Below are 26,482 nucleotides of genomic sequence, written 5' to 3'. Positions count from 1 at the left end.
TGCTAAAGTTACGAAGTTATTGCGTGTCTTTTCCCAAAACCTTTATCAGAAGCGGGGCAGACAAGAAAAGAAAAGAAAAGAAAAGAAGGAAAAACCCTAAGGACAACTGCGGCTTCTTGTAATCAAAATGTTCGATCTTCATGAGCTTTTGTTGTCGTTGTCGTCCAATATTAAACTCACCTTTTTTGCATTTTCTAAGAAAATAAACTAAACCTTACTATGGTAGCTATGCATGTCTACGTATGACCGGTTAGCACTTAGTATAATTAATAACCATATCTACAATCTATATTAAAAGGAATAATTGATTGAAAATTGGCAATCTCGATAACTCAAAGACCTTTTGTTTTAATTAATTAATTAATTAATTAATTCTTTTTTTAATTCTTTTTCCTACAACTCCCCTCATTCCTTTCACTCCATTCCTTTGTTTCAATTAGGTCTTCGGCTAGTCGTCTCACGTCACATACGCAACCACGAGAATTAACTTTCTTGTTCTGTCGGTGCAGTTCGTCACACTGAAGCCTTCATAAGGACCGCCAAGACAGTCCCTAAAAATAGACGGTGCCGTGGATACTCAATTAGGCCACCAACTGCACCTACTCTAGAGTAGGTAAATAGATCTATTTCGGTTCCAATCTGAATAAATGTAACACATATGCAGTAGAATTTTTTATGTTACCAGGTAACAAATATTACCCGGTATCACAATAATACTTACCAATAGTATCTTGATTATTATTGTAACAAATTTCTAGTTTTGTAACAACAACAAAACAACAAAATATTCAAACCTCCTAAACTTCTTGAAACCTCATCACCATTTTTTCCATAAAAAAACATCTTACAACACCAAACAATCAATCATGGCTTCTGCCACAGCTTTAGACCCGGACGACTCTGAAGTCTTTTCCGAGCCTAAAGTTCCTGATCCCGTCAATCCTCTTTCTTTAGCAGGATATATCAATGACGTTATTGCCACTCTTCTCGAGGATCCAACTGCAACTATTCTCGACCCGGCTTCTACGCCTCTTGTGTTAAAACTCTGCTCAGCATTTGCCGCAGATTCTTCTACAGCTGTCATATTCATCATTAGAGATGCTCATATTGACCCAGAAGATGGTAAGTTTTTTTTAATAAAAAAATTGCAGCATTTTCTCTAACCTATATAGAAACCACATACTACACCTACCGAATCGATACTACACCATCAATCACTACAGATTCCACACAATGCATTGCAGTCATCAAGGATCCTACTCCAATTGACTCTTCTCACGCCTTTCACTCTCGTCTACAGACTCTTCTCCTCCCATTACCAGCAGCGCAACTTGCTGAGGGTGCGACCAGCCCTTATGAAGCCCTTCATTCTATCATCCGTTATGCCATCAGTCCATTTTTTGAGGCCTCTGCACAGCTTTCTTCCGCTTCTTCTACAGACAAAGCAGCCACCACTGCCACAGCTGCTGTTCCTGCAACTCGCCGCAAAATTGCTGAACTTGAACTTTCCCTGCTTCATCTTCAACAAAATGTAGAGATTCCAGAACTCACTCTCAATATTCATCCTACCATCGAACATGCATTACTTTCCCTTTCGCCAGAGGATGATTTTCCACCATCAATCGATTTGATTCCTGCTCAATATCTTACAGATACTGATTTTCTCAACACTCTTCAGTCTAACGTCAATGGTTGGATCAAATCGATCCAGGGTACAACTCGCATGAACCGGGACCCTTACACCGGATCAGCCACCCAAGAAATTAACTTTTGGCTCTCTATGGAGACAGCTTTAAAACATATTGATGATCAGCTTCAAGGCCCCGGTGTTTCTCTTACCCTTGCTATTCTCCGCAATGCCAAACGTTTTCACGCCACTGTCAGTTTCCTTTCCGATACAGGTATTAAAGAAGCTTCGGAAACAGTTGCAAAATACAATCAACTCATGCGCGACTTTCCTCTTGACGATCTCATTTCCGCAACTTCTCTAAATGGGGTGCAACGTGCCCTTTTACTCATTTTTTCTCATCTAAACAAAAAACTCAGAATTACCCCATACCCTGCATGGCGTGCCTTGGCTCTTGTCGAGGGTATTTCTGCTGATTTCAACGCTTCTCTACAATCTATTCTTAACACTACCCGTCTTATGCATCTTGACTATTCCACATTCCTTTACACTATAAACCAAGCCAATGACATTTTTGTTGTCTGGGACGACCAGTTCAAGGAGTTTGCCAACGTTGCTCGTGAAGTCATTCGCAAGCGTTCTGAAAAATTTATTCCCATCCGTCTCAATGCCAAATATCTTAAGACTAAAGAGAGACTTGATTATATCACATCCTTCCGTAAGCGTCACCAGGAACTTAGAAATACTCTTGCACGTGTGCTTGGTGCAGGAAAAACCCAACTTGTGGGCCTTGAAGGCCTTGATCCTCTTGACGAGATTGAAGAAGCATATTCTATTTTAAAGAATATTAATGCTTTGGATACTACCCAGGGTAAGTTTAGCGTGTTTTGAAAACACAAAAGAAAAAAAATAGTTTCTAACTTCTTTTAGATGGCGTCTACACATGGAACAAGGCTGAAAAAGAATACGAAGAACGCACTACTCGTGTTGAAAATGCAATCATTGCAATGCTGAGGGACAGACTAGCTACGGCTAAAACCTCAAACGAAATGTTTCGGGTTTTTTCAAAGTTTAATGCTTTGTTTGTTCGTGCTTCTATCCGTGGTGCAATTCAAGAATATCAATCACGCCTTATTGAAAACGTCAAGGCAGACATTGCCACACTTCAAAATCGCTTCCGTCTCCAGTACTACAACTCTGAAGCCTATGAAATGTCCAAGATTCGTGATATCCCACCAGTTTCGGGCAGCATCATTTGGATCCGTCAGATTGAGCGCCAGCTTAATACCTATATGAAGCGCGTCGAGGCTGTCCTAGGTAAAGGATGGCAACACTATGCAGAGGGTCAGAAACTTCATGCAGAAAGTGTTTCCTTTCGCCAAAAGCTTGATAGCACTCCCATATATGAGGCTTGGCTTGCCTCCATTGCTCAAAAACCCAACCTTAGCATTAGCGGCCATCTCTTCCGCGTATCCAAATCACGAAAATCAGGAACGGCTGTTTATGAGCTTTCTGTTAACTTTGATCCAGAGATCATCACCCTCTTTAAAGAAATTCGCAATCTTACATGGCTCAAGTTCCCGGTCCCCCATTCTCTTAATGCCGTCTCCAAGGATGCAAAATGCGCATACCCTTTCGCCGTTGGCCTCATAGACACTTTGAAAACATTTTTCAATACCCAGACTGTCATTGAAAAGTTGCCTTCAAAAACCAGTGGCCTACTCAATGGATATGAGAATGATGTCTATAATCTTTTATCAAAGGGAATTGCCATTTCCTGGGAATCTTTTATCCACGATTCGATGTTTGACAAGGATACTCGCCATACAAAGTTTGTTCAAAAGCTCGAGACAAGTGTCAAGATACTTGAATCTAAAACTGACCAAGCTGCAATCACATACTCTACTATTTCGTCATCTCTTTCTCAGCTCAAATCATGCCCTTTTGGATACGATTCTTTCCAGTCGTGTCTTGTACAAATTCAGGAACAAGTGGATAAACTCAATCTAGACGGCTATGCTAACATCCGGGATTTTGTACACAACCTTAACAATGAGATTGAACAGATTCTAATTGAGCGCTGCCGCACGGTGGTCAATCAATGGAATGCATCTTTTGACCAACCCGAGCTTGCTAAAACTCTTGGCGTTCCCAATGATATCCGTGTTCATGAACTCATTCTAAAAAACCGCGTCATTTCGCTTTATCCTCCCATTGAATCTGCACGAAGCTCATGGCTCTACAATTTTCAGGAGAATGTAAATTGTGCATCACGCCTTAAAATGATCAAATCAGACCGATTCGATCTCCAACTAAAAGCCCAGCAGCAATCAAATGCTACATTCTCTGATATTCCAAATCACTTAAGCCACGAAATCAGCAAGACACTTGTTTTGATTGAACACCACATTCACAATGCCGAGGTTTATCTTGACAATTGGTATCAGTTCCAATCTCTCTGGGACCTTGAACCTACTCAAGTCTTTGATTTCCTTGGCGACAGTATGCCAAAATGGCTCCAGATTCTCAATGAGATCCGCAAAGCCAGATCCACTTTCGACACGACAGAAATGTACAAGACTTTCGGACTTTTACGAATTGATTTCCGTACTGTGCAAGTTCGAATTAATGCAAAGTACGATTCATGGGAGCAAGAAGCCATGCTCAAGTTTTCTCAACAGCTCAATACCGCCATGCGGGATCTTTGCGGTGTGATTGAAACTAATCGTCGTGATCTTGAACTTATGAATACTGACTTTACTTTTACAGATCAGGTTGTCGCTACTGTTACTAAAGTCCAAGCATGCAATATCTCGTTGCAAAAGTGGGAGAAAGAAGTTAATCTTTATCTTAATGGTCAGACGGTACTTTCACGTTACCGGTTCCGGTTCCCCTCTAACTGGCTCTACGTTGAACAACTTGAAAGTGAGTTTTCAGCACTCGGTGAAATTCTTGAAAAGAAATCAGCCATTATTGAGTCCCAGATTGATGCTATTCGGGCCCGCGTTCAAAACGAGATGAAGCGCCTTACTGACCGCATCAACAATCTTGATCGCCAATGGGAGCAGGACAAACCTATTGCAGGATCTCTTAATCCTTCAAACGCTCTTCAGCTTTTACAACGATTTGAAACTGAGGCATCTTCGCTTTTGGCATCTGCTGAGCTTTTGGCTAAAGCATCGAATGCACTCGACTTAACATTCAAAGTTTCTAGCAGTCTTGAGCCAATTCTCGAAGAAATTCGTGATTTTAACTCTGTATGGTCTGCACTGGAGAGTATTTGGAACTCCATAAACGACCTTAAGGAAACACCTTGGGCTAGCATTGTCCCTCGTAAAATCCGCAAAAGTCTTGATGATCTTGTGGAAATGACTAAGGGTATGCCTACACGGATTCGTCAGTACGCTGCATTTGAGCATATCCAGACCGTGCTTAAGAATCTCATTAGAGCTCAACCGTTGCTTGTGGATCTTAAGGGTGATGCTATTCTTGAACGTCATTGGCAAAAGATTTTTAAGCGTCTTTCAAAAAATCAAACTATTTTCTACAACTCGTTAACACTCGGCGACGTTTGGGGGCTTGGCCTGTTGGAAAACTCTGCAGCTATCAAAGACATTGTTGCTGAAGCACAAGGTGAGCTTGCTCTTGAGATCTTTTTGCGCCAGGTGCGTCAAGTGTGGTCCAACTACGAGCTCCAACTCATCAACTACAAAAACACATGCCGTCTTATCAAGGGATGGGACGAATTGTTCCAAACGTGCAGCGACCATTTGAACTCACTGAGCGCCATGCACCACTCACACTACTTTAAGGTCTTTGAAGAGGAAGCACGCGGATGGGAAGAGAAGCTTAACCGCGTTCACGTTCTTTTTGACGTCTGGATTGATGTCCAGCGCCAGTGGGTTTACCTAGAAGGCGTTTTTAACAACAACTCAGAAATCAAGCACATTCTACCTGTCGAATCTTCACGCTTCCAGAGCATTAATTCAGAGCTTTTTGTTATTTTGCGCAAGGTATACAAATCGCCTCTTGTCCTTGATGTTCTCAACATTCCTGGTGTCCAGCAGTCTATTGAACGTCTTGCAGATCTTCTTTCCAAGGTTCAAAAGGCGCTTGGTGAGTACTATGAGCAGGAGCGTCAACGTTTTGCTCGCTTTTACTTTATTGGCGATGACGACTTGCTTGAAATTATTGGCAACTCCAATGATATTAATAGAGTTGAAAAACATCTTTCCAAAATGTTTGCTGGTATTGCCGGGCTTTTGCATGACGGCCTCCAAATTACTGGTGTCCGCTCTAAAGAGGGTGAAGAAGTTCAACTTATTTCGCCAATTAATTTGGCCAAGACGCCCAAGGTGGTCGACTGGTTGCTAGAGCTTGAACAAAATGTTTGCATTTCACTTTCGACTATTCTCGGCGACTCCACCCAATCATTTACAAGTGTATTTAATAATACAGATGCTCTTGTTCCTTGGTTGCAATCTGTGCCATCTCAGATCTCCATTGTCACATCCCAAGTTTTTTGGACTAAGGCTGTAGAAAATGCAGTCACTTCTCCCGATGATTTGCGTTCACTACGTGAAGTATATGCACAAATACTGAGCCATTTAGCACAGTCTGTTCTCAAAGATCTTTCCATCATTGACCGCAAAAAATGCGAAAGTTTTATTACTGAGATTATTCACCAGCGTGACGTTGTTACTCAGCTAATTGATACTGGCGTTAATTCTGTCGATGACTTTTCTTGGCAATCACAGCTTCGCTATTATTATGATGAGGACATCGAAAACCCTACTCTTCGTCTTACAGTCATTCAGGCCAAGGCCGAATTTAAGTACGGGTTTGAATATCTCGGTATGCCCGACCGTCTTGTTTCCACACCACTCGTTGACAAGTGCTTCTTAGCAATGACCCAAGCACTTGACCAGCGACTTGGTGGGTCGCCTTTTGGTCCTGCAGGCACAGGAAAGACAGAGTCTGTAAAGGCGCTGGGTCACAACCTCGGTAAATACGTTGTTGTTTTTTGCTGCGACGAGTCTTTTGATTTCCAGGCAATTGGCCGCATTCTTACAGGTGTGTGCCAGGTTGGTGCATGGGGCTGCTTTGATGAGTTCAACAGATTAAATGAACAGATTCTTTCTGCAGTCTCCACACAGATTGAGGCAATCGAACTCGGTATTAAAGAATCCATCAACACCAACACACAATCTGTGATTGAGCTAGTGGGTCGAACTGTTTCTATTGACGATAATACAGGCATTTTTATTACAATGAATCCTGAGTATACTGGTAGAAACACCCTACCAGAGAATCTAAAACGCCTTTTCCGCAGTTTTTCCATGGCCAAACCTGACAAAGAAATTATTGCCGAAGTTATTCTCAATTCCCAAGGATTCATTCATGCCAAAAAGCTTGCACAGATTGTTGTTCCCTTCTTCACTGAACTTCAAAACCGTCTCTCGTCACAAATCCATTATGATTTTGGTTTACGTGCACTTAAAAATGTGCTGGCTACTTCTGGTACTCTTAAGCGTGCACAACTCTCGGACCAGTCTTTTAAAGATACTGATACCTGGGAAGCTTCCATTATTTTGCAATGTTTGCGTGAAACAGTTGCTCCCAAGCTTGTGGCAGAAGACACTCAAATCATGTTGGCCATTGAGGAAACTCTTTTCCCTAATATTACCTACAAGGGTTCACATTCTCCCGAGCTCGAAGCTAGCATTCGTTCTTTTGCAGAAACCAATGGCCATGTTGTCTCAGACGAGTGGCTAGCAAAGGTTATTCAACTTTACCAGTTTCAAAAGATCCACCATGGTATCATGCTTGTTGGAGCTGCTGGTTGTGGTAAATCAAGCGTATGGCGCACACTTTTGGATGCGTTGCAAACTGTTGAAAAGACAGAAAGTGTCTTCCATTTGATCGATCCCAAAGTTATGTCCAAAGAAGTTCTTTTCGGAAGTCTTGACTCTACAACACGTGAGTGGACTGACGGGTTTTTTACTGCGATTTTGCGTCGCATTGTCGAAAACTTGCGTGGTGAAGACCAGAAACGCCACTGGATTGTATTTGATGGTGATGTTGACCCTGAATGGGCTGAAAATTTGAACTCTGTTTTGGATGACAATAAGATTCTTACCCTTCCCAATGGTGAACGCATCTCTCTTCCAGACAATGTCCGCATTCTTTTTGAGGTTGAGAATCTCAAGTATGCAACACCTGCCACTGTCAGTCGTTGTGGTATGATTTGGTTTGGACCAAACGTTGTTACAAGCCGCATGCAGCTTTCTCGATTTTTATTTCAACTCAAGGACAATGCCTATGATGATGTTGAAGAAGATATTTCTGGACTTAATACTGCAGATATTCAGGCTGAATTAATTGTTCATATCAGGTCTGTTTTTAATGAACTTGATATTGACAGTCTTCTTTCTTTTGCAGCTGAACTCAATCATGTTATGGAGTTCAAAAACGTGCGTGCACTTTACTCGGCCTTTTCTTTCATCGACTCGGCATGTCTCAAAATTTTACTCTTTATGAACCAACATTTGGAGTATTCAATTGATGCTGACCAACGTCAAGCATACATTAAAAGGTCAGTTCTGCTTTCTCTTGTTTGGGCGCTTGCCGGTGATTGTTTGATTAGAGACCGTGAAGCTTTTGGAAAGCACCTTTTGTCGCTTGCACCATTTTCTACTCTTGGCCTTGATCACACAACTTTGTTGATTGACTACGATGTCAACTTACCTTCAGCTCAATGGGAAAAGTGGATTGATAAGGTTCCCCGGGTGGATCTTGAAACACACTCTATCATTCAGACTGATGTGGTGGTGCCTACGCTTGACACTGTTCGTCACGAGAGCTTGATTTACAGCCTTCTTAATAGTCATCGACCTATTGTACTTTGTGGTCCTCCAGGTTCTGGTAAAACAATGACTTTATTTGGTGCTCTTCGAAAGTCGCCAAACCTCGATGTTATGGGTCTTAATTTTTCCAAGGCTACGACACCCAACCTGCTCATCAAATCGCTTGAGCAACATTGTGAGTACAAAAAGACTATGAATGGCATGACCCTTTGCCCCTCGCAAATTGGCCGTTGGCTTGTTGTATTCTGTGATGAAATTAATTTGCCTGAACGGGATCGTTACGGAACTCAGCGTGCTATTTCACTTCTTCGTCAGATGATTGAGCAGCAAGGATTTTGGAGTCCTACCAAGAAGCAATGGATTACACTCTCTCATATTCAGTTTGTGGGTGCTTGTAACCCGCCTACTGATGTTGGCCGCCAGGAGCTCAACATGCGTTTCCTGCGCCATACTGCTGTGGTTCTTGTTGATTATCCTGGTGAAACATCACTGCATCAAATTTATGAGACTTTTAATTCAGCCATCCTTAAGACCGTTCCCTCACTACGTGGCTATGCCAACATTCTTACGAGCGCAATGATTGAATTTTACATGTGTTCACAGGCACAGTTTTCAAACTCAAAGCATTCTCACTACATTTATTCACCGCGTGAACTTACTCGTTGGTGCCGTGGCATCTACGAAGCCATCCATCCCCTTGAACATCTTTCTTTAGAGGGCCTTGTTAGAATCTGGGCACATGAAGCTCTTCGTTTATTTCATGATAGACTTGTTCAAGATGACGAAAGAAAATGGACTCACGAACTTTTGCACAATGTTGCTTACAAGCATTTTGTCAATGTGGATCTTATCACTACTCTTAAAATGCCTATTTTGTATTCCAATTGGCTTACCAAGGATTACTTGCCTGTTGATGGTGATGAGCTCAAGGCTTTTGTTAAAGCTCGCATGAAAACTTTCTGTGAAGAAGATCTTGACAAGCCACTCATTTTATTTGACGATCTTCTTGATCATATTCTTCGCATTGACCGTGTTCTTAGACAACCCCAAGGTCATCTGATTTTAATCGGTCTAAGTGGTAGCGGCAAAACAACATTATCTCGATTTGTTGCTTGGATGACCGGCCTACGTGTTGTTCAACTTAAAACAACACGAAAATACACACAAGAGGATTTTGACACTGATTTGCGCCACATTTTGCGTCGTGCGGGTACTAATGGCGAAAAGATTTGCTTTATTCTTGATGAGTCTAATATCCGTGAGGCCACTTTCCTTGAACGAATGAATACACTTTTGGCTAATGGTGAAGTTCCTGGCCTGTTTGAAGGTGACGATTTTACGACTCTCATGACTGCTTGCAAGGAAGGAGCTCTTCGTCAAAGTCTTAACCTTGATTCACAAGACGAGCTTTACAAGTGGTTCACAAGCGAAATCATCCGAAACCTGCATGTCATTTTTACTCTTAACCCCCCTGATGATGACCTTTCTTCACATGCCGTTGCATCCCCAGCTCTTTTCAACCGTTGTGTTTTGAATTGGATGGGTGACTGGTCTGACGCTTCTCTATTCCAAGTTGCTTCTTCTTTGACTGAATTCTTAAGTATTGACCGTTCGGAATTTAAGGTTTCTGAAAATGCGACTGCATTACTTCCCAAGATATATCCCTTGAGCTCTTACCGTGCAACTTTGGTTAATGCCATGGTATACACTCATAAAAGCGTTCTGGACCTTAACAAATCGTTCAAACTCTCTATTTCTCCCAGTGATTTTTTAGATTTTGTCAACCACCTTGTTAGAATTTTCCATGAAAAGAGTGAAGAACTGGAAGATCAACAGCGTCACTTTAACGTGGGTGTTGAAAAGCTTTTGGATACTGTTCTGAAGGTACGTGAACTTAAGGCCAACTTGGCAGAAAAGAAATCGCGCTTGGAAATCAAGAGCGATGAAGCCAAGCAAACGCTCCAGCGTATGGTTGCTGAACAGAATGAGGCCGAGCGCAAGCGTGAAGCGTCAATTAAAATTCAGAGGGCTCTTAAGGTACAAGAGCAAGAAATTGCTATGCGCCAAGAAATCGTCTTGAATGACTTGGCTGTTGCTGAACCTGCTGTTATCGAAGCTCAAAAGAGCGTCAGCAATATTAAAAAGCAGCATCTTACAGAGCTGAGATCCATGGTCAACCCCCCAGAGGCTGTTAAACTTGCTCTTGACTCTGTGTGTACATTGCTTGGATACAATGCACAAACTTGGAAGGAGATTCAGGCTTATGTACGTCGTGATGATTTCATCTCCAACATTGTCAATTTTGATAGTGAATCACAAATGACACCCACTCTGCGACACAGAATGGAAAGTGAGTTTTTGTCACTGCCTAATTTCAATTTTGAAACAGTCAACAGAGCCAGTAAGGCATGTGGGCCATTGCTACAATGGGTAGAGGCTCAAGTTAACTATGCTTCAATACTTGAGCGTGTTGGTCCTTTGCGTGAAGAAGTTTATACTCTCGAAGAAGAAGCTAACCAGACCAAAGCTCAAGCCAAGGCCATTATTGATATGATTGGCGAGCTCGAACAAAGCATTGAGAAATTCAAAGATGATTACGCTGTTCTTATCACAGAGGTGCAGACTATCAAGAGTGAAATGGTTGCTGTCGAAAACAAGGTCAGCCGTAGTGTCAAGCTTTTGCAAAGTCTTTCGGCCGAGAAAAGCCGTTGGGGCACAAATATGAAGGAATTTGAGTCCCGCAAAGAAAGTTTACCTGGTGATGATTTTGCTTTCTGCTGCTTTCATGACTTATGCCGGTTACTATGATCAACCTGTTCGTGAGCGCATTTACATGATCTGGAGGAACTTTTTGGAAAATTCTGGCATTCCGTTCCATAAAGACAATACACTTGGAAACTACCTTGCCACTGGAGAACAACGTCTTAAATGGCGTAGCGCTGATCTTCCTCCTGACAATCTTTATGTTGAGAACGCGGTCATGATCTCTCGATATGACCGCTACCCTCTCATTATTGATCCAACAGCACGTGTTATTTCATTTCTGGAGAAGCAGCACAGTAACAAAAAGCTCACTGTCACTAGTTTCCTTGATGATGCATTTGTGAAGCACTTGGAAAGCGCCATCCGTTTTGGCAACCCAATTCTCATTCAAGATGCTGAATACCTTGATCCCATTCTTTCCCAGATTCTCAATAAGGAATACAAAAAGACAGGTGGTCGTGTTTTGATAGAACTTGGAAATCAAGATATTGATTTCTCAAAAGACTTTAAATTGTATTTGCTTACACGCGATCCATCTATTGTCATTCCTCCACACATTAGCGCTCGCACCACCATTGTTAACTTTAGTGTTACACGAAGCAGTTTGGAAAGTCAGACATTGAATCAGGTTCTGAGAGCAGAAAGACCTGATGTCGAAGAGAAGCGTCTACAATTGATTCAATTGCAGAGTGAATACAAGGTTCACCTTAGACAGCTTGAATCGCAGTTGTTACAAGCGCTCAACGAATCCGAGGGCAACATTCTTGACAATGAGAAGATTATTGACACCCTTGAAAAGCTTAAGGTCGAGGCAGCTGAAATCAGTGCCAAGGTGGAAGAAACAGATAACGTTATGACGACAATTGATGAAGTAATGAATCAGTACCGTCCGCTGGCTGTGCACTGCGGTAAGATCTTTGCAATTTTGGAAAAACTTCATCTCATCAACCCATTTTACCAGTTTTCGCTTGAATACTTTTTAAAGATTTTTTCTTCTCTTTGGACCACTGGAGCTAAATCAGACATGTCATCTTCTCGTGTTTCTGAGCTCATAAATCTTATCTATGCCAACACCTTCAATGCTACCTCTGCGTCGCTTCTTAACAAGGATAAGCCTGCATTTATGCTGTTGCTTGCTCAGGCTTACAGTTCTGACATTGGCCCTAATAAGCTTGCTCGGGTGTTGAACAAGCACGATCTTAAAGGTATCAACATTGACGAGCCTGGGTGGTTCTCTAAGATTGAGGGAATTTTGGATGAATTTGCTGACATTGACATCAACTCTGTCGATGAGCCATCGTTGACAGATGCTCTCAAGAACCGCAAAGGTGGATCTGTGCCTATCAATATTTGGGGTGAAACATGCAGCGAAGCGTTGCGCCAGCTATACAATCTTCTTTTGGTCAAGCTTGTTCAGCCTAAAGAATTTTTGGAGTATGTGAACAACTTTTGCGGTTCTTTGTTTCCATTTCCTTTGGATATGAATTGCGATTTGGAGGATTTGATTTTAAGCCACAGTGATAGTTCCACACCACTTGCCCTTTGTGCTACTAGAGGTAGTGACCCCTCGTTCAAGGTTGAAACTGTTTTGAACCGACTTGGCAAAAAGTGTGAGATTGTGGCACTTGGATCTAAGGAAGGAAACTTGAATGCAGACAAAGCTATTTTGACTGGATCGCAAAAAGGCACCTGGGTATTGATTCAAAACGTGCACTTGTCACCATCGTGGCTTGAAAAGTTGGAAAAACATGTTTTGTCTACACGTCACCATCCTGACTTTAGACTACTATTGACAATGCAGACAAGTGCACGAATTCCTACAACATTGCTGCGCCTGTCTCGTGTGGTCATGTTTGAACCGCCATGGGGTATCAAATCTAGCATGCAGGCCAGCTTGCGGCTCAACAATGCCACCCGTCTTTTGCGGCCGCCGATTGAGCGTGGTAGACTATACTTTCTTTTGGCATGGCTTCACGGTGTGCTACAAGAACGTGGACGGCTGGTGCCACTTGGATGGACTAAGCCATATGATTTCAATGATGCAGACTTTGAGAGTGGTGCCTACGTGATTGATGTATGGGTCGACGCGGTGGCTGGTACCAGGACAAATGTGGCTCCTGCCGGATTGCCCTGGCAAGCTATCAGGGGTTTGCTGACCGACACTGTTTATGGTGGAAAGATTGATCGCACGGAGGACTGTGAAGTGTTAGACAAATTGGTGCGCAGTGTGTTCACCCCTGACGCGTATAACCTTGGATTCTCTCTTGTCACTGATGGATCGCTTCTTGCACCAGAAGGCAGTGGACTACCTGCATTCAATGATTGGGTTGAACGACTGCCAGACCGACAACAACCTCCAGAGTGGCTGGGCTTGCCAGCGCATGTTGAACAGTCGATGAGGGAAATTGAGGGTGAAGAAACTGCGTGTGCTAGTGTGACTGTGTTAGAAAGTTTAGTAGGATAAGAAAGCTTTGTTATTTATGTTTATTTGTACATATATATTTTTTTAATTACAAGAATATTTTTTTTTTACAAATTTCTGTATAAATCATCAACTTCTTCACCAAGCAGCAAGGCGTTCCATGAAGACGAATGTGTAGCCATATCGTTCCACAATCCGCGATCAATGTCAGCCCACCATTGTGGTAACCCGCGCACAGCTGTCATATTACCCAGACCCTCCACTCTGGGTGACCCAGTTGTTGACGGTTGCTGCTGCTGCTGCTGCTGCTGCTGCGGCAAGCCAGGAGCATTTGGCGGATGTGGGAAAGCATTTGGTAGTGCAAAGCCCGGGGTTTGCTCAGGTGGAACCCACGCTTGATTCTGCGTGGACCCGACAGCTGGTGGCTGCTGTGAAGCCCGCTGCTGAGCAAGCGGTTGCCGAGATTGTTGCGGCGACGCAGGTGCAAGCAAATTCGAGATACTGTTTGCCAGAGATGCTGGGAAAACTGTAGATGACGGTGCTAAAGAGCTTGCGGCAGAAGATGATGATGATGAAGATGATGAAGATGATGAAGAGAATTTGGCTGGCGTGCCCCATGTATCGCGACGCTCAGCTCCGGTCAAACCAAGCAGTGATAAGTTGTTTTCGACACAGGACTCGAACGGGGCCTTTCCGTCCAGCGGGTTCCCGTCAGCATTGGTCGTTGTTGCAGTATTAGTATTGGTAGAAACTGAATGTTCAGTGGGCGTGTAATTTCCACTGCCTGGTGATCTAGTAGCATGTGAAGCCATAGGTGCTGTTGCATCGGGTACAATACGAGCAATTGAACAGGGATTCAAAACACTATGTTCGTGGGTATCTGAGAAGCTTGGTCCTTCATTAATGTTCTGAGACTGAGATGATCCTTGAATGTTATCATAGTTTGTAGTATTAAGAATGGATCTATTTGTTCCGTCTTGGAGTTTAAGAGGGTCGCTTGTTGACGGTGACGACACTGACATTCCAGAGTCTGAAGCTTGGGAATTATTGCTGGTATGGCTATTTTGCATGGATTCCGATTGCCCCTGATAAGAATCCAAATGTGGCTCTTCTTTATACGAAACAACGCCATGTCTTTCAAGCGCAGTTATAAGGCCAAGCAAGTTGTCTCTGCGTTCCTCAGCCTTAATGTTCCCGCCAGCTGCCATGGCTTCAAGAAGCACAAGTCCGGCAGATACACGAGTCATAGCAAAGGCGTTGACGCCAAAAGCCGCATTGAAGAGGAGTAATGTTGATACGGAAGATGTGATGTATTCTCGGTCAAAGTACGAAAAAAGCGGCAGCTCGTGGTGGGCATAGAGATGCTGTAGTGAGCGAATAGTTTGGATAGATGCTTGGAAAGTAGCACTAAGAAGAGCAAGCATTTCCTGGGAATAATGGGAAAGATCAACTGGGGGAGGAGCTATTATGCGACGGCGTTTGACTGAAGGTGAGGAGGATGTATTTGAGGCATTGTTTGTGCCCTTTTTGGCAGCAAGAAGACGCTGACGTACAAAGTAAAGAAGAATTGGTCTTACTGTGAGGTTAATACATTGGAAATATTCGCAGTGAAGATTTGCAATATGGCGTTTTACGTCCAGTTTTTTTTTGGCATAATCTACTTGGATTTTTTTGGGAAGATTGCGACGCCAGTTGTGTAAATGAACCAAAACATTGGTGAGAATAGCCAACACGTCAGGCTTTCGGTTCGGATGGTAAAGGTAGGAAAGCATGGTTGAAGTAATTTGAGAAATGAAAATAAATGAGGCAACATAGCCTTCATCTTCAAAGGTATCAGGCTCGTCGGAAGGGACAGTGACATGACATGGACGTAGCGTGGAAATAAAGTCATCACCAATGGAAGGTGGGAATCCTGATTTTGCAGCGCTATAGCGATCTGCCATGTAAATTGACCACCAAAGGCGACGTCGATGCTCATGTTCAATGGGAGTAAGTGTAACACCTGCAGAGTCGCTGTGAAGACCTAGACAGATAGCATAACGGGTTGTCAAGCCACCGGAAGAGTATTGAGGTCCTGGTGAATCCGCAAGAATAAAATAAAAAGAATAGAGTGCCAGGGCTTGTGCTGTGGACAAAGAATCTGGCTCAATTTGCATGTTTTCCATAAGATGAGAGATGAGATAATTTGCCACAATAAAGTGCTTAAACCCTGGGAGATTACAAAATTGAACTAGTTGAGAGTCTGGAGAGAAAAATGGGACCGAGTTAGAACCAGTAGCCGGGCCATCGCCCTCAAATTCGTAAAGCTCCCCAATAGCCATAATAATGAGGAAACATACTAGCCATGCAATGTAATCCGGAGAAAGTGAGGCGCTAACTATTTGAGCCGGCTGTGAATAAAAGAGCTCTATTTCTGCCCGGAATCTTCCAGGGTTTACAATATAATAGCTACGTCCCAAATAGTGCTGGAAGGTTTCAAGATGCCGAATAGCTTCATTGCAAGGTGGGACAGTAAAGCATACAACTGTAGGAGACTGGCCAAACCGCGGAATCTGGACAGTGTAGTTTAGGAAATCACGGCTAAGTGTCGGCAAAGCAATTGAGGTTTCAAAACCCGAAAATGAAGGACTAAGGGGTGAAACTGGTGGTCCCGAGAATCTGGAAGACCCTGAAGACGCAGAAGATGAAGAGGAGGAGTCATTTTGGTTATTTTCATTATTTCCTGTGATAAGGGAACCGGAATTTGAGCGCTTTAAGCGGGTAACATTTCTGTGGGTAGTGGATCGGGGTGACCCGGAGAGCATTTTAGAAAGATCATCCGTGACTGCGGAAAAGGCTCTTGCAGCAGTTTTAAGATCGTATCCCTGAGAAGCGGAAGACGAAAAAGGGAAAGGTGCAGAAGTTGCTGGTGAAAAGTTGGGTGATTGGTGCTTATGTTGAACTCTAGCCGAGCCAGAATGATGGGTATTGAGGGTAGAAAGAATTTGGACTTGTTGGTGTCCTTGGAGCTGGTGATGAAGTTGTTGCTGGCGAAGGTGGTTTACATTTGCTGTCCTAGTTGTTGGGGAGACTTGTGCTCCCATGGTATTGGAACCGGAACCCAAACCAGACGGACTAGAAGCGTTAGGGCGTTGATCACCAGTGGAGATTTGTCCTCCAGGAGAAGCCATCGGCAACTGGTCTGATGGGTTTTGATGTGATGAGAATGGGTTTGGTGTTGATGTAAGGGATGATGCCGTATTTAGTGATGCTGATGGTCCCGGGGAAGTACGGAACCGACCAGGCATTTGTTGTTGTTGTTGTTGTTGTTGTTGGGCATAATTGTTTGGGGATGACGTTCTTGACGCCAGGGACTCAGGAAGTGGGGGTAAAAGACCTGGCGATTGATGCTTATATCTTAAAGACGGTGGTGGTGGAGCCACTAGGACCCCACCTCGGGACCCAGTGATTGAAGGAGACCCAATCGATGAACCGGTATTGTTTGAGTTGGAAGTGTTGCTGATGGTTGCCTGGACAGCCATAGAAGGATTTCTAACAAGAGATGATGAGATGGCCGGTGAAGTTGCTGTGGCAGCAGCAGTAGCAATAGCATGTGTAGTAGAAGAAGGTGGTGGAGGGAAGGTAGGCCGGTGAGAGCGGGCAGGCGGTGGAAAGTTCGACGCAGAATGCTTGATTTGGCCATATGCAGCAGAAGCCTGGGAAGTTTCGCGAGCCGCATGCTGAAATGGATATGGAAGTGGGCTAGGGTTTTCTGAATGCCAGTATCCATAACCATAGTGGGAGCCAGCCAGATGTGGTGGTGGTGGTTGTGCGGAATAGGGTGCCGACAAAGAAGATGCAGAAGCCGAACCAGGACCAGAGGGTGACAAAAACGAAGAGGAGGAAGAAGAAGCAGATATGGAGGCAGTAGATAAGGATGCAGATGATGTAGTAGGTGGTAGTGGTACGGAATCAAAAGGACTCACTGCCATTCCTTCACCATTGCAAGACTTGGAAAGGTTTTTCGTAGTGGTCGAAGGAGAAGTGATATTGGTGGTAGTAGTAGTAGTAGTAGTAGTAGTAGTAGTGAACCTCGAAGAAGGAGAAGAAGAAGAATCCCCGATTGTTCCATAGGTTGCTGCATGTGGGTAGCTGTTGCAGTTACCTGGTGGTAAGGATGGTGACAAAAATGGCGTGGTATTTAGGGCAGAAGTGGTAGCCGAGGCGGAGGGGTGTACAACTCGGTGGGATGGAATATGTTGCTGGAGATTTTGGAGTGATAACGATGATGAAGAAGCCGATATAGATGAAGAAGATGTTGGAAAAACTTCTGCTTGGGTTTCAGTGGGGTAGGCCGAGAGTCCATAGGAGTGGTGATTTTGTTGATTTTGTAGCTGTGATATTTGTTTTTGGAGCTGTTGGAGTTGCATTTTAAGTGCAGATTTTTGTTCTTTTTCAAATTTTAACTGACTTTGGAGAGCTTCAGTTTCGGAGGAATAAGTCCGTTGTAATGATTGAGATTGGGACTGGGATTGAGACTGTGATTGTGATTGTGATTGAGATTGAGATTGAGATTGTGATTGAGATGGAGATTGGGGTTGGGGTTGGGGTTGGGGTTGGGATAAATGTGATGGATGTAATGATGCTGAAATTTGCTGTTGCTGAGAATCAGGATTGCTTGAAGAAGTCGTTATGTTGCCATTTTCAAGAGCCTTTAGTCGAGAATTTTCTGATTGAAGGCCTTGAATATATCGCAGCGTGACAACAATTTTACGTTCTCCTTCTACGTAAACACACTTTGCTTTTGAGCGGATACAGTTAAGACATGGTGATCCACCGTGACACCGCTTATGTCGTTTGCGACACCGTTCACAAGCAACTGTGATTCTATTTTGTTTGTCTTTTGAAGCAGAAGAAGAAGACGATGAGGATGAGGATGTTGACGATGATGAAGCTGATGGAACAGATATTGGTGTGATTGTAGTTATGGAGGAAGAAGAAGAAGTAGTAGATGGATTGGATAATATAGAATTAGCTGATGATGCTGATGATACTAGGGCTCTTGAGTTCATCTCCTGAGACTGAGAACTGCAGGTGGACTGCGATGGTGGAGAAGGTGGGGCCTCTTCTCGTAATAAATTTGGATCTTCATGAAGCTCTGAGTAATGGTGATTTTGGTGGTTAGGATTCATTGCAGAAAAGTCCCTTTTGTTGTTGCAGCATGAAAACTATGACTGTTAGGTTTGAGAATGCCTTTTTAAAGTGTGGAACAGTTTAGGTGAAAAAATGTTGATGATGGTTATGATTAGGATGATTAGGATGATGATGAATATGATGGGGGACTTTAAGACCGTTTTGATGGATATGTAGAAAATTATTGAATTTTGAAAAAAAAATAAAAATAAAAATAAAACTTTATAAATTAAAATAAATAAATAAATAAATACAATGGGTTTAGATGAATGATGGAGAGAATTATTATATTTAAAAAAATAATAAAAAGAAAAAAGAAAAAAAAGAAAAAAATTAAAAAAATTAAAAAAATTAAAAAAAAAAATAAGGAGAAAAAAAATTTAAAATAAAAAAGAACGAGATTTTTTTTTTTTACTTTTATTTTTTTTTGGAGTGCCAAAATATTTTTAAAGAAAAGTCGGAATATCAAGTGCTGCTTGTCCATATGGCCATGACGCAGAAGTACAAAAAATCATATGGATATTTTGTTGTGTTATATATATTTTTTATATTTATATTGAAAGGAACAGAAATTCCCGAGAATAGAAAAAGAAAGCGCTTTGTATCATGACTTGTACTTTACAACGAAGAACTACTACGATGAACTACTACGATGAATATAAAAAAAAATACTTTTTTTGATGATGCAGATAATGATATGAGAGTATATATTTAATTCAAGTAAAAAAAAAATTGAAAAAAATAATTTGGTCTTGATCTTAGTCTTGATCTTGACTCTTGGATCATTATCATTATCATCATCTTCTTTTTCTTTTTCTTTTTCTTTTTCTTCTTTAACTTCAATCTTTCAATATCTTTCAATATATTTCAACCAAGTCACTGTTGTTGAACAATATATTAAACAAGTGAATTAAAAATAAATAAAAAAAATTTACGGGTGGTTTACAATGTTGTAATGATGGCGGACTGAGGATTCCTTCATTTTTCTAAAATCGTCATTCTTCTTTTTCTTTTTATTTTTTTCATTTTTTTATTTTTTTTGTTCCTCCTTCACACTTTGACACAGAAAGCGGGCTGCCAAAAAACCTTATCGAGACGAAAGAAATAGAATATTTTATTATTATTATTATTATAAATATATAAAATATAAAATATACTTTCGGAAGAATGATCATTATAGGTGGTTCAGCTGTTATTGTTGTTGTTGTTGTTGTTGTTGGAATTTGTGTTGGTATATTATAATTAGGTGTAAGTAAGTATACTACGATACCAGTAACTGTGATGAACATCTTAAAGTCTTTTTCATAGTTGTATATATAATAATATTTATACAAACACTCCATTGAAATTACACACTTGAATATAAATTTCATCTTCTTTACTTTGCAATTTTTTTTTTTATTTTTGCCTTCCAATATATATGGAATTCTCTAATTAGAGCTTATAAGCTAAAACCAAACCAAGAATAATAATAAAAAAAATTTTTCTAAATAAAATAAAATAAAACAAAAATTTGCACACAAAGTGGTGTGAGGAATTGAGAATTTTCAAGGAAACCCGGGCGGATCGGACCGAATTGACACTATCGTAACGCAGCTTTTTCTCCACGAAGAGTAACAACAGCAGTTAAGGAGTGGGTATTATACACGGTGATACCCAAAGTCAACTCTCTTTTTTATTCAATATTTATTTTATTTTATTTTTTCCTTTTCTCTCTCACTCTCTTTACTTTCAATGATACGATATATTCAACCTTAGCTGGAAATTGAACCGGCACTAGCGGTCTTGTCATTCATGAACGATCATTTATTCATTTATTCATTCATTCATTCATTTTCTGTTGGGTTGATGGACATATTCTCCCCAAAAAAAAAAAAGAAAAGAAAATGTATATAGCAATGCGGGAAACCTATCCCTACCGTGGTTAAGGGTAAAATATATATATATCATTTTAAGCTTATGTTTTAAGTTCTATATTGTTTAAAATAAATGATTTAAGTCTTATGTAATATAGTTTATGTTTTATTTTTATTTATGTAACAACTTTTTGTCATACACATCTCTTAGCCTTTCCTGCAATGTCACTTGCCAATTCCAACCAACCAGTGGCCGTTCTTCTTCCTTCACGTGACTCAAATAAAATTCATTGCCTACCCAAACTGCCTGCCAACCAGTCGGCCAGCCAGTCGGTGCCTACCAGCCTGCCTGCCTGCCTGCCAGCCAAAATTTTCCCGCGTATCGTTTTTTTTCTCTCCCTTACCCTCTTGGATTTTCTAACCTCTTCGTGTCTCCTCCACAAAAAAAAAAAAAAAAAAAAAAAAACCTTCCCTACTACCACACCTCCCTCCTTCTCCATACACATACACACACACACACACCCAATTCACAATGTCTGTTGCTGTAAGTTATTAAATTAAACACACATACACTACAATTGACTTTATTCTTTCTCATCTAACTCCCTTATATAGCGCACCGTTAAGATTGACTGGGCCAAGATCGTTTCCACCCTCGGTCTGACCGGTTCCACTGTCTCTGCCCTCTCCGGCTTCCGCAAGCGTCACGATGAAGCCGTCAAGGCCGTTGTCGAGCTCGGCACTCAGCCCACCTCCGTTGACTTTGCCTTCTACCGCAAGACCCTCAAGAACCAAGAGATTGTCGACAAGATTGAGAACGCCTACAAGTCTTTCACCCCTGTGACCTACGACGTTTCCAAGCAGCTCAAGACCATTGAGGCTTTTGAGGCTAAGGCTCTTGCCAACGCCAAGGAGACCTCTGCTACCATCGAGAAGGAGCTCCAGGACCTTGAGGCCACCCTCTCCAACATTGAGACCGCCAGACCCTTTGACCAGCTTACTCTTGACGACCTCCGCAAGGCCAGACCCGACATTGACGCCAAGGTCACCGAGGCTGTCACCAAGGGTAGATGGGAGACTCCTGGCTACGACGAGAAGTTCGGCTCTGCTGCTGCCATGTAAACAAAGTAAACATACACTCTATTATCACCTAGATGTTTTTTTAATGATTATTATTCTTAAACAAGAATCACCCCTTCTCTTTTTTTTTTTTGTTATTTTTTTGTGTATATATACAAGATTCAATAATAGGCGTAGTGACCAGATGCGGTTGGGTGGATTCACAAAATGTTTTGATTGGTGTGAAATTTCTTGTATATTTTTTTGTTACAAGTTTTGTTGCAATTTTTTTATTAATTACAAGTTTTTTTTCAGGTTCCATTTTATTACATTTTATTATTACAAACATGTGACATTTCATATTGTTACATCTTGTTACATCTTTCATTACATTTTTGTTACATTTTTGTTACATTTTTGTTACATTTTTATTACATTTTTATTACATTTTTATTACATTTTTATTACATTTTTTCCCATGATCAAACCTCCTTTCCCTTAGCCATCACCACCCCTAAACGCGTCCACCTTTTTTTTTTTTTTTTACGTTTATTTTTTTTTATTTTTTTTTTTTTAATTTTCCGCCCAAATAAAACGCCTTCTTCAAAACCTGTTAAACCTCGCCCTCCTACATATCTTTTCTTCTTTTGGTAATAAATCTACCTACCCCTTTTCCATCTTCCGTGATGAACTTTGGCTCACAGCAGTACCAGTTCAATCTCGGGAACTTCAATAGCGCGTCTTTTGCCACAAACAATGGTTCCAACACGTCCTCATCTTCCACATCATCCACATCATCCACATCATCCACATCATCCACATCTGCAGGTCCTTTGGTGAACCAAACTTCCACTGTTCCACCACCTCCACAACAACAGCAACAACAGCAACAACCCTCTATGCCCATGCACAGCCCACACCCATCTATGGCTCCTATGAGCTCTTCTTCTACTACTACTTCATCTTCAATGCCTGGAGGTATCCTCTCAACAGCCGCGACGCCATCACCAATCATTCCAAACGCGGGCTTTGGGCCCATGGCTCAGGCCTCCATGATCGGTCCACGGCCTGGATCTGCTACTGCCCATTCTCCAGTTGGCTCGGCTCTTTCTCCTAGCATGGCCTCAGCCCTCCCCCTGGCGTCTTCTCCTTCAAATCCCAATGCAACAAACAATGCCGCACAGTCACAAGCAAATATGGTGGCTACACAACAAATCGAATACCAACAGAGACTAAGAATGCACCAAAACAGTGCCGCCATTAAAATGAGATTTGCGCAACAGTCGCAACCACCACCACCACCACCACCACCACAACAACAACAACAACAACAACAGCAACAGCAACAGCAACAGCAACAGCAACAGCAACAGCAACAGCAACCACAACAGCAACAGCAACAGCAACAGCAACAGCAACAGCAACAGCAACAGCAACAGCAACAGCAACAGCAACAGCAATCACAACCACAATCACAATCACAATCACAATCACAACCACAACCACAACAACAACCGCAACAACCGCAACAACCAAACACACCTACAAGCCAGTCTCCCTTCATGAGTAGAGAACGTAACTCTTCTTCAGGTAGTCTTAATGATATGTTTGCAATAAACTCGCCTATGGGAAGTCGCAAAAATAGCGATGATAACATAGCTCAGTATAACAAACAGCACAATCAACAACAGTCCTACATGTTTGGGCTCACTGAACAACAGCACCTTTTGTGCCGACAACGCATTGCATTAGTACTAGAAATCAACAATGAATTGTTTCGTTTTGCCATGATTGCCACGGGAAACTATGCGGATCCGGCTATGAGTCTACTTGAAACAGCTCCCAAGTCAGCAAATCTGCAGATCCAAAACACAGCTCCTACCGGTCAGGCCAACGAGAGCATGTTCCTCAACTGTCTGCGCCGACTTCAGGCCAATATTACATTTCTGATCCATCTCACAACAGCACTTTCTAACCCAACCTCTGTTGAAAGTAACCCAGCATCTGCTATGAATTTGTTTCCACAGATCCTGACGCATCCTATGGAAGTTCCCTCGCTCACTGATAGTTATAGAGCTCTTCAAGGGTTGTTTCCAGAAGTTATGGCACTTATGCAACAGCAGCTCAAGAAAAAGCAGCAACAACAATTGCAGCAGCAGCAACAGCAATCCCCTCAAGGCATGGGTCCATCGTCACCTGCAAATATGAGTTTCCAACAAAAACCACCAGTTAATATTCCTCAGCAGCAGCAACAACAACAACAAATCAACAATGGTCCTAAACCCACACAAATCCTACAACAACCTAATCAAATTCAGCATCCTATCCAGCATCAATCTATTCCACAACAACAGCAAAGACCTCCGCAAATGTCCCAGCAAGGTCCTAACCAAGCACCATCTTCTGGTACACAGACTGGCAAAAATTCCAATGACAATAACAACAATAATGATAATGATAATAATAATAATAATAATAATAATAATAATAATAACAATAACAATACTAATAATAACAATAACAACAACAATCCTATTTCTAGTCCTAATCCCAATCCCAATCCCAATCCCAATCCCAATCCCAATCCCAATCCCAATCCCAATCCCAATCCCAATCCCAATCCCAATCCCAATCCCAATTCCAGCCCCAATTCCAATTCCAGTCCCAATCCCAATCCCAATCCCAATCCCAATCCCAATCCCAATCCCAATCCCAATCCCAATCCCAATCCCAATCCCAATCCCAATCCCAATCCCAATCCCAATCCCAATCCCAATCCCAATTCCAGCCCCAATTCCAATTCCAGTCCCAATTCCAATTCTAATCTCAATTCCAATTCTAATTCCAATTCTAATCCCAATTCTAATCCCAATTCCAATTCCAATCCCAATCCCAATTCCAATTCCAATCCCAATTCCAATTCCAATCCCAATTCCAATCCTAATCCTAATCTTAACCCCAATCCCAATCCTAACCCCAATCCTAATCCCAATAACGGGCCTGGACCTAGTGCTCAAAATCTGCAGAGTATCCAGCAAGTCCTTCAGACGATGCATGAGATGAAAAACACGGGTAATTACACAAACCTAAGGGGCAGTATATCTGCACTATTACAGCTTGGTCTTACACTGAGCCAGATACAAGCGGCTATTTTGGCTGTGGGGATTAATATTGGACAAAATGGACTTCCTAACGGTAGCCAAAATACAAGCAATATGAATAACAGTAATAATAACATGGGCGGGAACATAAACAATACGAATAATAGTCATAATACTAATAATAACAATATGGATAATATGAATAACATGGGGAACGTCAACAATTTGAGCCCCAATAATATGGGGAACAATATGAATAACATGAATAATACTAATAATAATAACATGAATACCATGAACATGCCCAACAATATGAATATGAACCTTAGCAGCGGTGGTAATAGTGCCAATACACCACAATCGCAGCCACCCAATGGCATGTCCAACATGTCTGGCACCTCAAGCATTCCTCCTAGTAGCCCGACTGGACTTAATAACAACAATAATAGTACCAACGACAGCAACAGCAACAGCAACAGCAACAACAACAACAGCAGCAACAACAACAACAACAGCAGCAACAGCAGCAACAGCAGCAACAACAACAACAGCAACAACAGCAACAACAGCAACAACAGCAACAACAGCAACAACAGCAACAACAGCAACAGCAACAGCAACAGCAACAGCAACAGCAACAGCAACAGCAACAGCAACAGCAACAGCAACAGCAACAGCAACAGCAGCAATAACAATAACAATAATAATAATAGCGATAGTAATAATAGCGATAATATTCAGGGTGCACGCCCGCAAATGTTGCAACAAGAGGCTGCGCAGCAAGCGTATCGTCAAGCTCAGATGAAGCACATATTGCAACTGCAACAACAACAGCAGCAGATGGGAACAAATCAGATGATGACCAATGTGAACACAAGTACCCTGGGTGGAGGGCCTGGCCGCGGATCTCCGGTGATGGATTTTGGAGGTGGAAACAGCGGTGGCAATAGTGGGATGGATTTTGCAGCGGCCTCGACAGGAATTGGGTCAGCGAAGTCTGCAAGCCCCACACAGACGCACCCAGGAATCGGAGGTGGCAATAATGCGGGGAACAACAGCAATGGCGGCATTAACTCCAACAGCAGCGGTAGCGGTAGCGGTAGCGGTAGCGGTAGCGGTAGCGGATCTCAGGGACTTGGAAACAATGGACCTGTAGAAAGCCGTGCAAACTCCGTGGACGCCATGATGGCTAACATGACCAACATTGATTCGCTGGACCCCATGGACACACTTTCTGCAGGCGCAGGAGTGGGTCCCACGGATGGGTTAGGTAGCGGAGCAGTATCTGGAGTATCAATGGGAGTTGGCGACGATGTTGGAGGAGGTTCTGGATTGACAGGGTCTGGGGTAACTGGGGGAGGAGATTTGAATTCTTCGGCGGTGTTTGGTGATTTTGATACTGACATGAATTCAACTGACTTTACAAACATTGATGCATACTTGAACCCGTCCTTTTTCTAAGAAAAAAAAAAAAAAAAAAAAAGTATATACTTTTGTTTTTGTTTTTTTATAATTTTTATTATTATTATTTTACTTTCTTTTGTTTCTTTTGGTTTTTTTTTTCTTATGTAAAACTACTAATAGATCATTTTTTTTCTTTACTTTACTTTCTTTCT

At 42.1% G+C, this 26,482-nt stretch overlaps 5 protein-coding genes across 5 annotated transcripts; 4 read left to right on the top strand and 1 right to left on the bottom strand.

Moving 5' to 3' along the window:
- Positions 1 to 866: 866 nt before the first annotated feature.
- On the top strand, positions 867 to 13,720 carry SAPINGB_P000789 (uncharacterized protein; the record flags this gene model as incomplete). Its single annotated transcript, XM_031995512.1, has 4 exons — positions 867 to 1,122; positions 1,173 to 2,498; positions 2,558 to 11,163; positions 11,240 to 13,720. 4 exons carry the CDS (start codon positions 867 to 869, stop codon positions 13,718 to 13,720), a joined length of 12,669 nt encoding a protein of 4,222 aa, XP_031851403.1.
- Positions 13,721 to 13,785: 65 nt separating this feature from the next.
- On the bottom strand, positions 13,786 to 18,849 carry SAPINGB_P000788 (uncharacterized protein; the record flags this gene model as incomplete). The annotated part of the gene is made up of 1 exon (XM_031995511.1): positions 13,786 to 18,849. One exon carries the CDS (start codon positions 18,847 to 18,849, stop codon positions 13,786 to 13,788), a length of 5,064 nt encoding a protein of 1,687 aa, XP_031851402.1.
- Positions 18,850 to 21,238: 2,389 nt separating this feature from the next.
- SAPINGB_P000787 (uncharacterized protein) lies at positions 21,239 to 21,828 on the top strand (the record flags this gene model as incomplete). The annotated part of the gene is made up of 2 exons (XM_031995510.1): positions 21,239 to 21,250; positions 21,322 to 21,828. 2 exons carry the CDS (start codon positions 21,239 to 21,241, stop codon positions 21,826 to 21,828), a joined length of 519 nt encoding a protein of 172 aa, XP_031851401.1.
- Positions 21,829 to 22,451: 623 nt separating this feature from the next.
- SAPINGB_P000786 (uncharacterized protein) lies at positions 22,452 to 25,558 on the top strand (the record flags this gene model as incomplete). Its single annotated transcript, XM_031995509.1, has 2 exons — positions 22,452 to 25,082; positions 25,316 to 25,558. 2 exons carry the CDS (start codon positions 22,452 to 22,454, stop codon positions 25,556 to 25,558), a joined length of 2,874 nt encoding a protein of 957 aa, XP_031851400.1.
- Positions 25,559 to 25,667: 109 nt separating this feature from the next.
- On the top strand, positions 25,668 to 26,327 carry SAPINGB_P000785 (uncharacterized protein; the record flags this gene model as incomplete). The annotated part of the gene is made up of 1 exon (XM_031995508.1): positions 25,668 to 26,327. One exon carries the CDS (start codon positions 25,668 to 25,670, stop codon positions 26,325 to 26,327), a length of 660 nt encoding a protein of 219 aa, XP_031851399.1.
- Positions 26,328 to 26,482: the final 155 nt, after the last annotated feature.

This window comes from Magnusiomyces paraingens, assembly GCF_902498895.1.
Source record: "Magnusiomyces paraingens strain CBS 517.90 genome assembly, contig: contig1, whole genome shotgun sequence".
Classification (NCBI taxonomy): Eukaryota; Fungi; Ascomycota; class Dipodascomycetes; order Dipodascales; family Dipodascaceae; genus Magnusiomyces; species Magnusiomyces paraingens.
Note: the sequence above shows the minus strand (reverse complement) of the source record. Positions and strands in the feature narration are given on the sequence as shown.